General features: G+C 35.3%; 1 protein-coding gene across 1 annotated transcript; it reads right to left on the bottom strand.

The window, feature by feature from the left end:
• Positions 1–6,908: 6,908 nt before the first annotated feature.
• On the bottom strand, positions 6,909–13,468 carry LOC107928497 (cation-chloride cotransporter 1). The gene is made up of 13 exons (XM_016859739.2): positions 12,845–13,468; positions 12,616–12,765; positions 12,344–12,422; positions 11,751–11,842; positions 10,807–10,921; positions 10,490–10,590; positions 10,264–10,325; positions 9,884–10,108; positions 9,634–9,748; positions 9,002–9,196; positions 8,480–8,880; positions 8,177–8,338; positions 6,909–8,046 (listed from the first exon to the last, which is right to left on the bottom strand). Exons 1-13 carry the CDS (start codon positions 12,997–12,999, stop codon positions 6,956–6,958), a joined length of 2,943 nt encoding a protein of 980 aa, XP_016715228.1. The 5' UTR covers positions 13,000–13,468; the 3' UTR covers positions 6,909–6,955.
• Positions 13,469–13,729: the final 261 nt, after the last annotated feature.

The raw sequence follows: 13,729 nt of genomic DNA on the forward strand, positions 1-13,729 counted from the left end.
AGTGTCTCCTTGGAAGAAAGTTCTTCGATTCGGTCGAAAGGGTAAACTGAGTCCAAGATTTATCGGGCCATATGAAATCATAGAAAGAATTGGACCGGTCGCTTATCGATTGGCATTACCACCGGAACTTGATAGAATACATAATGTTTTTCATGTATCTATGTTACGACGATATCGATCAGATCCTTCACATGTTATTTCTCCGACAGAAGTGGAGATTCAACCAGATATGACTTACAGTGAAGAACCGGTCAAGATATTGGCACAGGAGACAAAAGAGCTTAGAAATAAAAAAGATAAATTTGGTGAAAGTATTGTGGCAAAAGCACGGGATTGAGGAAGCGACATGGGAACCGGAGGAGGCAATGAGGAAACAATACCAAACCTCTTTACTGGTAAGATTTTCGAGGACGAAAATCCTAAAAGGGGGGAGAGTTGTAATGGCCTAAATTCAAGGTTATCGGAACAATGGTTTCGTAACCATAGATCCGATTTAAAGAGAAATTTATTTCAATACTTTTGCTTGAAAATTGATATGATAGGAAAATCGTATGAAAATATTGATAGAAAAATTTTACCGATTTAGTGGTTAGTTAGAAAAAGAAATTATTGAAGAAATTAGGTAAAATAAGGTATCGGGACCTCTATCTCATAAAATCGAGTCGAAAATAATTTTATAAATATTTATGAAATGTTAGTAATGTGGTATTAAAATTTCGTTAGGAAATTAGTTAATTAAATGAAAAGGACTAAATTGTAAAATATGTAAAAGTGGATGGGATGATTAAATAGCTTAAATGTCTAATGAGAGAGGATTTAAAAGGCAATTAGACCCAAAATTTATTTGGACTGGACGGTAAGGGCAAGAAATCAGCAGGAAAATTGATAAATTAAGGGTAAAATTGGAATATTGCAAAATTAACTAAATAAAACTAGGACTAAATAGGAAATATCTAGATTTCTCTTCATTTCTCTTCAATTCCAGCAGCTAAAAACGCCATAGGAGGGTTCTATAAGCTGGTATTCCATAATTTTTGCACCAAGTGAGTTAATCCTTGCCTTTTTCTTGTAATTTTTGTGTTTCTAAGACTTTTACAACTAGGTCCTACTATTAAATTCATTAATTTTGGATTTCATGGATGAAATTGAAAGTCACCATGGTTGAGTGCTGTAAGTTTATGATGAAATAGAATGAAATTAAAGCTTTAATTTGTTTATGAGATGATTTTATTAGGTAATTTCAATAGAAATTGATTTTTGGGACATAATTGTGAAAATGTTTGGAATTAAAGTCAGGGGAAAAATGGTAATAAACAGCTTGCACAAAAACAGTTTGGACAGCAGCAGTAGACTGACTTTGAAAAATCACCATAAATTGTAGAAATCGAATTAGAAGATTAAAAAAATATGTAATTAAATATTTTTGAGTCTAGTTTCTCATAAAAGAAATAGTGTAAGCAATGGATTTGTAAATTTTGAGATATAATGAATTTTGTGAGACAATGTCAGAATGAATTTGGGTTCCCCTGTTCTGACTTTGAAAAAATCATAAAAAATTTAAGAAAAACAATTATGGGCTTAAATTTATATGTCTAGAATCCTTAATGAGTCTATTTTTAAGAGAAACAAACGAGAACATTATTTGAATTCTGTATGAAGAGATAATTAATTTTTGGTGAAGAAGGGTCAGAACTGTCAACAGCAGAACAGGGGTGACTTTAAAGAATAAACTGTACTTATTGGCTAAATAAAAAATTCTGAAGATTTTATGGTAAAAAGATATATGATTCTAGTTTCAGGGAAAATTAACGGATCTTAATTTGGAGTTTCTTTAGCTCAAGTTATAAATAATTTAGTGACTATGACTCAAGTAGACTGCTTTGAATGAACTATAAATAATAGTTGAATTATAGAGAATGTTGCATATGAACATGAAATGTATTAAATTGATAATTAAATTTATTTATTTAGATCCGGAAGATTCAAATACGAAGCTAGATCGAGGAAAGGAAAAAGTTCGAGATTAGTAGATTTTTACTGTTTACAAACAAGTATCAAGGTAAGTTCGTGTAACTTGAATTATATTCTTAAATGCTTGAGATTGTATGTTTTTGATATGAATATGATTTGAATGTTCATTATATGGAACTTTATGAAACATTGATATATTTGATAAAATGGGAAGAAATCCCGGTTGAATGAAAGGAAAATTCGATGGATTTCTGAAAAGGAATTGACGGTAAAAATGATCTAGCCCGGACGGGTGATCCTATCCTGATATAGCCCTCCCAAAGAATATGTGTAAAATGGATTTAGCCCGGACGGGTAATCCGAATTAGGGTCTGAATTTAGCCTGGACTGGTAATCCCGACAATACTCTATGAGTTTCTATTGCAGGGGATTTAGCCTGGACTGGTAATCCTGCTGCAAGGTTGAGGTTCTCGGGAGTGTGCTCTCTGAAATAGAAATGTGCGCACATGAATATGAATTGACGGACCCAGAATTGTACACTAAAAGTGTACCTCTGAAAATCCATCGAAATTCCGATAAATTCAACGGGATAAATATGGAAAAATAACAAGGAAATGGAAATCATGGTAGTGACGAGCTCATCGATCATGGTATATATATTATTGATACATGGAATTATTGTACTAACTTGAATGTTGAGTTTGTGCATGTTAGGGTAATAATGCATTGAATGGATATATGAATGTTTATTATATTGTATTGAAAATTTTAGGTAAGTATAATTCTTGTTACATGAGCTTACTAAGCACAAAGTGCTTACCCCGTTTCCTTTTTCCCTATTTTGTAGTGTTAAGAGCTCGGAGGTCGGATTTGGTCGGAGACACATCACACTGTCAACCTCATAATTTCGGTATATAAAGAAACTTTATTTTGGAAATCAATGGCACGTATAAGCTAACAAAGTAAATGTTAACGTGAAATGAATGTAAAGTTAGCCATTAGTATGGTTAACAAACCTGGTTTTAGATATGTGATGACGTTATCTTATAAATATGCATGAATTTATCTTGAAAATATGTTGAATTGATTTGGTTGATGTGGATTGGTCTCGATTTAATATTTCAGGGAAGGTTAGATATTTATAAAGGGGCTATATTGAATAACAAAAAAATTAATTTCTAAACTCCGGTAATGCCTCATACCCTATTCTGGCAATGAATACGGGTAGGGGTATTACATTGGCATGTGTCTCAGTCGTGTGTGACACACGACCTAGCACATGGACGTGTATTCTGGCCATGTGTCCCCTGCATCTTGAAATTTCAAAACAGAATGCTCAGGATTTTTCACATAGCCTGGCACACGGGAGTGTGCCTTGGCCGTCTGACCCTTGCACTTACATACGCCCTAGTACACAAGGGTGTAACTTGACTGTGTGACCCAAGTTACTAAGCAACCTAAAGTGGACATAAGCTAGGACACGACCGTGTGCCCCTATTTTTAATGCCTACACGACCTAGGACACGGGCGTGTGTCTCCTGCACCAAGGAAAAATTTTGAAATTTTGCGAAAAATTCTTTGAGTTTTCAGTTTAGTCTCGACTTGTTTTAAATGCATATTTTGGGCCTCAAGGGCCGATTTAAGGGACAATATGATTGATTTCGAATATGAATAGTAAATGATATGAATTAACTGTATTTGATTTGTAAACTCCGGTAATGCTCCGTAACCTTGATCCAGCGAAGGATATGGGTTAGGGGTGTTACACTATGCCAATCGAAAGAGTCTACTAGGATGTTAAACATAGGCAATTCTGATATGTAAGACCATAGCTCGACTATAGCAATGAGTAAATGTCCACTAAGATAATAAACCTAGAAACTGACAGGATGAGGAAAAGAATATTGTTGTACGACTCTCGCAAAGTTAAGCTTGATTGGATGGAAACGGTGCACTTGAGAATGCAGTAAGTGGGATCGTCAAATATCCACCGGTATGAGTCTACAAGTTTTGGTTAATAAACCAAAATTGGTAATGATCATGAGATGTTCTATTGGAACCTAAAACTAAATATCCTTGGGTAGAAAGGGATATTTAGTGAATGGTAATTTCGTCAAGGTTCATGTGGAGATAATGGTCACTCGGACGGTCAAGTAGTGAAGGATGCTAGGACACTTACCAACAGGTGAGTAAGTTAACTAGGAATATGTAACGTAAAGTAAGCCACATAGAAGTCTGCCAAAGGCTATTTGGATGGAAATTCCACCAAAAGGCAGAGAGAGTATGTCTCGATAACGATTTATTTGTTAACATCAATCATTCTGACAATTAGGAGTAAGGCGAACAGTTAGCTAAGGCAAAATGGTATAGTGCAAAACTATCACGGCGGTAGTGCATCCACTCAGATGGCTTATCTATACAGTCCGAATTGTGAATGCTAAGCTGGTTAAGGTAAAAAGGAAATTGGAATGAGGCAAATCATGCCAGTACCATCGAGAACCATGCTGTGGAGAGCGTACTTGTGTCTAAAACAATGAATAAAGTCCACCAACGGTGAGCTGTGGAGCAGGACAACAAATCAACCTCACCAGCAAAATTTACAGAATGTTAAGAATATACAGGGAGTTGAAATCTCTACTTAAAATTTTTTGTCTCTTAAGAACTTCGAAATATGATTATTACATTGTTTCACTGAATCTCACTAAGTTCATATGAACCAATGATTGTACTATCTTGGTTGTAGGGTTAAAAATTAACATAACCACTATGGGAGAGGACCCTAATTTATCTTCTTATTTGCGAAATTGGTAGCCCCAAAATTAGCGATACCGAACATATTCTCCTCCCTCAGCCATACACTCTTTGGCACCACCACCTGCTTAGTCAGAGCACACAAGGAAATATCCTATCCTAGTAAAAATCTTGCTCTTGCAAAATTCTAACAGGACAAAAACGTTCACCACGCCCTAGTATGCCACAAAGAAAACAAGACAACGTGAGCTTTTAGCACGCAAAACTCACATAAGTCTATGTCCCATTTGGCAATCTTCTTCTTTCACTTCAGCGGTTTTTGAATGTCGAATCTGACTCTAATCCTCATTATTCCTTTATACCCCAAAGAAACAACTTTCATATCATACTCAAGAAACAACCCTATGAAATTTCTCATCCATTTTGCCATTAACTCAGACATAAATCCATGTGGTAAATCTTGAACTAAGACCCAAAAATCCACATTAAACAGTGGCACAGTTTTAGGATCATCCCCATCTCTTAGTCTGCACATAACTATACGATCCGTATCCACCTATGATATAATCAAAAAAGAAATCTGCCTTTATTTAGATCCAAGATAGAAATGCCCCCTATTGGATGCCAAACATTTTCCAACGTCACTCGCATTGATTGAAAATTAACCACACTCAATATCAAAAAAGAGCCCATAAAACAGTTTTCAAAAGAGGCCCTTAGATCTAATCTCTCTGAAGCCAACTGCACCACCACCATCTCCTCATCTTCAAGAGATAAATCAGCAAAATTTCCTTCCACATTTTCCATCCTCTAACCCAATCCCAGAAACTGTAAATAGTGAAATAGAAAAACTAAAAGAAAACTGAAACAACCAAATCAATCAAAGAAACGAAAGACAAATAGATGAAAAGAACCAAAACTTGCTATAAAAGCAAAGGAAAACGTGCTATAAAGCAGAGCAACCCAATTTTCCAACCTAATTCTATGTTACATGGTGTTTTTAATTAAAAATATATATAATTTTATCATATATTTATATCAATTTTAAAAAATTATAAAAATAGAAATAATTATATAAAAAGATTCAAAAAATATATAATAAAAAAGTATAAAAATAAAAATTCATTAATTCCATAAAATAATTAAATGCTTTTAACCATAAAAATCTAACAATTTTTTTGGATGTTCATCATGTGAGAAAAGAGAAGAATTAAGTTCTCTTATATTTTTTTCACAATAATCTAAACAAAAACAATCTCAAAATTGTTTACAATCTCCTTTAATTAAAATTTTTCCAAATTACGACGTCAATGACCACCATGCTCCACCGTCAGTTACCACTTACCGATAATCATTTGAGTCCAAATTCATCATTCTCTTGTTTTACATCCCCTTTTTTCATTTTCAACATTTATTTTTTCAAAAAAACACTAGATTTTTGTAGATCTATAAATAAATATCGAAACTTTAACACCAAATTTAAGTGTTTCTCACCGTCAAATCCTCTTCAAGTTTCAGTATATTTTTCCCCTCTTTATAAGCTTCTCTTTCATTATTTAGATCAACCAAGCAATACCCAAAAGATCCATTCTTACTTTGATCGAAATTTGGATTGATGATTTTTTATATTTTTTTTGTTGGTGTATAGTGTAAATAATTATGGTAAGATTACGCATGTGGTAATGGAGACACAAAATTTAGCTATTGTAGTTTGTATTGGAAAGAAAGAGTGGGGAAGAAGATGGTGGAGAGAGGAAGAGAGAAGGTGAGAAAAAATGAATTAAAATAATTTTTATTAATTAAATTAAATGTTAATAAATATATTTTTAAGTAAAAAATAATTTAAGTAATATTTTTATGAAAATATGAAGTCCACTATGTGACATTCTCTAATTGGTTGAAAAAAATATATTTTAAAGTCAATCAACTTTTGGACTAAAAACCATATCAGAAGGATATTTCAGGTATCAAATTGAGACAAAATAAAGTTTAAATACCAAAATGGAAAAATAAGTACACTTTGAGGACCCAATAGTGAATTAAGCCTTATATTAATATTATAATAAACTACTACTATTTTTAAAGAAAAGAAAGTAAACAAAATAAAATAATGCCATTGGTCAGAATGGCAGAAAAAGAATGAATGCAACACTTTGACAAGATGGGAATAGAGGGCAAAGCCTACATGCACAGCAACACAAATACAGTCTCCATTGAATAATCAAACCAGAAACTATGTGAATAAAGTTACAACATCTCTACGATACCCTCTTACCATCAAAAGTCTGGGCAAATTATCGACCAACAAATCCATGCATTCCATGTAGCAGTATGCTGGGTGGCTCACAGGAGGTGGCGGCAAGCTTACAAGCACAACCGCAGCCATTCTAGAATATCTTAATATCGTTGAATTCAGCTTCAAAGTTGTATATAGAAACTTCTCCACTTGTTGCTCATTCACAATTACAGGCTTTCCATCAGCCATTAATGGGGTCCCTTCTTTCTTTGCTGTTTCCTTTATTTCTGCCAAGTAATCAGCCACCCGTTGCTGAGCAGCGGTAAACGCCTCTTTTGACTCATCTGGCTGAGATCCATTCTCTGGTTGTACATCCCATGACTTGATCGCTATAACAAACACTTCAGCCTGCATCCGAAGATCATATAGAAACTTCTTCACATCAGCCTTGAGGCCCTCTGCATCGGTACCCTCTTCCGCAATGCAGAAGACCTGAATCTTACAGCTCTCGAAGCTCTCTTTCGTAAGAAGAAGCTGTGACAGAAGAAGCATGAGACCACCATCTCTCACAATCCAATACAAATCAATGGTACCATACTGCCTTTGATACTCATTGGGCCATTCATCCAGGCCCTTGACAATGACAACTGCCTTATTTGCAACAATACAGTCGTTAATTATACCAACAAATCTGCCTGGGATTTCTTTTAGGTTCTCACGACGCCATATTTCTGGGTATCGCATCACTACAATATTGGGCTTAAGGTTGCCGAGACCCATTGTCTGCACAACTCCACGGAAGCCTTCACTCATATTGGGTGCCACAACTATTTCTGCAACACCTTCACAATTCTTGTAGTTAATGTAGGTATCAAGCTGTTTGCAGGCAGCCTTCGCATCTTCAGCACGTTCATGATAGTCCCCATCTAGTATATTGATAAATATGGACATTCCACGGCCTTTCTTCTTCATGCAGTTAGCAAAGTCGGCAAGTTTTGGATGGCAAGGTACATTTTCTGGCAGCTTACCCCAAGGCCGGCAGAATATAAGAGGAATGGGATACCAATTCTTTGGATGAACTTGGTTTGCTGCAAACAAAATGATACATCAACAGGAACACAAGATGCAATACTCGTGTCTATATGCATAAAATACAAGTAGAGCATGCATATACATACAGAATGCAATTGGTAAAGATATGCATAATGTATGACGTACCTCCTAAAGATCTAAGGCTGCGAAGAGCTAGTTGAAAATAAGCACTTTTGAAACCATCCCCCCAGTCCCCAGCTTTTCCTTTAATGCTCACATAATAATATATCAGGCTTGCAAGGGCCAGAGACACTACAGTGAACGACCATGAGATCAAGAACATGATCACTGCAGCAAACAAAACAGCTGTGACCATTACTTTCCAATGAAATTATAATTAGCCAAATGCATGCCAATATACAGGATTTTTTCTTTTTCCAACTAGAAGGGGCACAAATTGTTAAATACAATGGATGCAATTTGGCCTACCAATACAAAGTGATGCTCCAAGGAGAGAGAAGCTCCAGTGATGAAATTTCCATCGAGGACGCCAACTGGGAGCATCTAGAAGATCTAGAAGGAAGCAGGACAAGTTCACACCAGAATAGCATAGAAGGAAAAACATGGTTACAGTTGGCGTGATAAGATCCAGGTTCCCAATAATCACACAACCCATACAGATGAAGGCAGTAAAAAGGGTAGCCATGTAAGGCTCACTCCCTTCTGCAACTTTGAAGTAATTGAGAACAGGAAGAATATCATCATTGCTTATTGCTGCGAGAAGGCGAGGGGCACCAGTCAAGCTTTGAAGCGCTGCACCTAAAGTTGAAAGAATAATTCCGATATGAATGATAGCTGGAAAAGGCCAAGCAATTGTAGCTGTAAGTAGCCTGCATCAAAAGTGGTTTAGCATTATGACAATACCATAATTCCTAAAGAAAAGAATGCAAAGGAGAAATGTTGCCGGCAGAATCCATGGAGAATTTTAGTGAGAAAAGGAAAAAATGATACCTGTCAGTCAAAAGCTTGTCTCTGGTGGCTACAGCTCCAAAAAGTAAGACGGAAACTAAATAGAGTCCAGTAGTAGTAAGTGTGGCAGCCAACGTCCCGATGGGGATAGAACGCTGGGTGTCTTTAAGTGAGGCGGACCGATTTGAACCAGCCATGATTCCTGTCACGGCTGGGAAAAAGAGACCGACCAAAGCACTGAAGAAACATAGAAATAAAAAGCAGTTAGAAACTATATGAAAGAAAAGAATCCATCACATCAGGATTGAGACAAAATGTTGGTTAATGAATATCAAAACTTGATGGCAGGGGAACAACATTTTCCATCTTTGGATAGTTAGATGGAGAAAGAGATTTGGAACAGCAGGATGGCCACCGATTAAGCTTAGGATCTGTTTCCTCCAAACTCCATTATCAAACAAGTTTCAATACAATTAGGTGAAAGTGTACTTATTGGTGCTTTATCTGTAGGATCAACAACAGGAATTGAACATAATCAAGAGAACCAGACGTTTGTCTAAAATTGTCCTCCAGAGATAATGCCTTATCCTTTGATCATGAACAATCAGAACACGAGCACTTTATAAAAATTTAACTCTAGTAATTACGAAGGTTGGAGCCTTGAAGATTCTTACTGAAAGTTCCAGTGCACATTTCCTTCAGCGTCAGGGATCCCAGCACTATTTGTATTCTTATAATCTGAACTCCAGTTATCTTTAAAGCTTTCTAAACTCAAGCCCGTAACTCCAGCTGTATCAAGCATCACAAGCAACATGTTTCACTTAGATTGACTTTGAGCAATAACATAGAGCTTGCAACAAGCAATATGCCACTGTTATGTTATATATATATAGAGAGAGAGAGAGAGACAGAAAGAACACTCACGTGCAGGATCATCCTTCTTAGCCAGAAAAATCCCAATGAATATGCAAAATATCGAGAATAAAACAGGTATAAGGAAAGCAGGTGCAACCCTATTGATCATTTTCACCCCACCAAACACAATAAAGCAAAGTATTATAGTCACAACAATCCCATAAATTTGCAAGTCGTGTGTACTTATACTTTGTATTGGTTCTGAGACTGTGCCATTGACCTTTGTAGTGGTCTCTGCATTGCAAGCAAGGTGATATTAGAAATGAATTGGTATAAAGTTCTTTTCAATACATTTGAATCTGTACCATGACTGTTACTACCAATAACCAGTAAATACGGTACAGAACTAAGTTATCAGCAACTGTGCTGTTGACAGCAGTAAACCTTACCAGTAAAAATCCCAGCAGAAGGAAGAGCTTTTAGAAAGGTTTCTACAGCTCCCAACACATAACTACAGGATAACCAAAAGCACAAAGAAGTTACCAGTATTAGCATGAGTAAAATGTTTTTAAATACATAACACATTAAGCTATCAAGGTAGCAGAACTCACTGTGAGCCATGCAGAAAATAGTATCATAAAAATAAAAAAGCAAAGAACCAGAAGATACACTCACAGAGCTCCTGCAACTGCATTGCCAAGAAAGAAACATAATCCAATGCTAACTCCAACCTCAGGACCAAGGGCGCGACCAATGAGATAATATGGACCACCACCCTAGTAGTAATTAACAAGAAATAATTAACAAGAAAGTCACTAGATTCCCGGCACAGAATTATTTAGTGAAAGAAATATCCAAAATCAAGGTAAGAACACCGGAATCCAACTCCAAAGTAATTCATTTGCCTAAGACATCACAATCTCTAAGATATGAGAGTCACATGAGATCTGAAAAATGACTGTCAAGGATATATAACTATAAAGAATGTGTACCTTCATTGCACCATTGGTTGCAATAGCACTCAATGATATTCCTGTCAAGAAAGTACAAAGACCACAAAGTGATACCAGCAGCAGTGCATCACCAATGCCACCCATGCCAACAATCCTGCAATATGTTACAATTCAAGGGCATAAAATCAGAATAGGTTTCTTTTTTTTTTTTCCCCTAAGGGAAACCCTTTTATTAGACAACACAAAGAAAAGGACTCATGGATATATATATATATATATATCTGTACAGCATTAATAAAATAAAACATAACAATGTCCTGTGAAATTCATTTCTTGCAAAAGAAGCTCAGCTTAAAATTTAAATCCAGCACCATTAATTAGAAACAAAGAATGCATTCAATTTACATTTGCACATGCACTTCTGCACATTGGTGTTGTCAAGGGATGCGCATAGGCACAACTGCACCAGATAATAAAAGCATCTCAGACGCTTTTGGGCAACACCCATTTGATCAGGCACATGCCTAGTGCGCCTAGGCGCACCTTTTTTTGGAAGGCGAAAGGCATAAAAGAGCCCACCTAATTAAAGCTCTCTTCGATTTCTTTTGTTCTTACTTCTTTCATTAGATATACTTTTACTAGTAAGAAAAGGATAGTTTCAAACTCTGTATTTGAGTATTGAACAACAGACATGAACCACAAGAAAATCATGCATATCGACTAATTAAAAAATTGCGTGTTTAGTAGATAAACTAGATTATACTTTTGTGTTTATTATATATTTTAAGCCTTATTACATATATATACATATGTATACACACACAAACAGAAATTTGCACATAAACATATTAACCTTTACTTTACTCAGGCTAGCGCCTTTTTCGCGCCTTGCACCTGAGGTAATATAAGGATTCTAGTCCCGGACAACACTGTTGCATATACATGATAAGACAAACTAAACATCAAAAGAGATACTGACTTACCAAGAAAACCGGATATAGTAGATAATACCCAAAATACTTTGCAAGCATGGGACAAATACCCCCATCATTGTACCCATTTTGACAGCAGAAGGCTGCATGATATAAGCACAGAGCATGGAACAGCATGAGTAGGACGTAAGGTACAGTTTACTATGTTTTGTTAAGGACAAGGAATAAACAAAATTAAACAATGCTTAATAGTATTTCAACTCAGACAAACATAATTGACAGGCAAGCAGTAATTGAAGGAACCATTCCTAGCTTCAACATTCCACATAAATTAATTTCTAAATACTCTATCAAAATTTGGACATGATTGACATATACACCTAGAAGGAAGGAAATCAAATTAGTTTTTTCAACAATTCTCTATACTAGAAAACAGAATAGTGCTAAAAAGCTAATAACAGGGTAATATCACAAATCCATAGTATCACCCGTATTCTTCAAAGGATTCTTCTTTTATCAATGTATCATAGCTTGTTTTCTTTCGCTCAACAAAACAACATTGACATTGAAGATGAAACACAATGCCAACTAAAGAAGGATACCATGAGAGTAACCAATCAAGCTAAAGTGAAAGGAGCGCTTACCTTTGGTTGCCCACTGGTGATGGAAACATCTTCACCATCTCTAGGGCTCGAGAGTGCAGGAGCTTGCTCTCCTGTCATACTGGGAAACAAGTCAAACGCAGATAATAACTATAAGTTCAAAAATTCAAATGTAAAGGAAACTTGTCCAGCAACCGAAAATTAGTCATTAGGCAATTATACTTTGAAACATTAATCAGCAAGTACTAACACGAAGCAAACATCTTTCAATTATTGAGCACAAAATTGGAGAGTAAGCATTAACGAAAACTTACCTTTTAAGACCAAGAATACTCACAAGAGAATCAAAACCAAACAATTCCAACTTATGTTCCTGGTAAGGACCATTGGCTCCTCCATTTTCAGGATTCGAACCTTCCCTTCCATCAGAATCCAAGCTCCCTAGCGTTCCTGCGTTATTTTTCCTGCCAATATAATAGATAACTATAGAATAAGATAAACGAAAAAAAAAATCAGTAAAAGAGAAAGAAAAGGGGTGATTACCTGACACAAGATTTGGAATCGGAGGAAGATCCGGGATCCATGGAAGACATCTCGAGGACGGCGCGATCGTGAGCCCCGACCGGGCTATATTTGCGGCCGCCTTTTCCATGAAAGGCTAAGTCTCCGCCGCCACCTTCTAAATCTCCATTGTCCATTTTTGGATTTTTATTTCAAAGCATATATCTTATAGATCTAATTCTTTTTATTGAGATCCAAAAAAGAAATGGCCAACCATCAAAAGATATAAACTAGAAAACCAGCCAAGCAATGCTGCAGCAGGAAGAGATCTGCGATTATATTTGTATTTTATTTTAACATTATAAGTAAATATATAAGGAGGCGTTTTTTTTCCTTTTCTTTATATAATAATTAAATCTGAAGAAACAACTCTGAACAGAAGCGAAGAGGAAACTTCAAATTATAAAAATTTGTAGCCCCCTTTTTCTTTTTTGTAGTCTTTTAAAGTCAGGTAAATATCAAAACCAAATATTTATGCGTTGAATTGAATCTTCAGTTCTTCATGTTTTCCTCCTAACATAATCGTTAATAATTACTACATGTTTTTCCATCTATTAGTTAATTAGATGAAATTATAGTTAAATTTTACTTAATAATATCAAGGTTGATTCAGGAAATTTTATTGGATATAAATATTCTAATTGACAATTTTTTTTTTGTCTTTCTTGAAAAGCTTTTGACTGGTTGCAAAATGTTTAAGAGAATCGAAATATGTAAATAAACTTGTTACAAAATATATTTTAAAATATAATAATTTTAAAACTAACAAAGGTTTTACAGGTTTTTTTTTTGAAATTTTATTTTATACGTTGCTGTAACAAATCATTAAAAGTATTTAAAATCTATAAAAAATATAAAAAATATTTT

The sequence above is a fragment of the Gossypium hirsutum genome, chromosome A12, assembly GCF_007990345.1.
Source record: "Gossypium hirsutum isolate 1008001.06 chromosome A12, Gossypium_hirsutum_v2.1, whole genome shotgun sequence".
Lineage (NCBI taxonomy): Eukaryota > Viridiplantae > Streptophyta > Magnoliopsida > Malvales > Malvaceae > Gossypium > Gossypium hirsutum.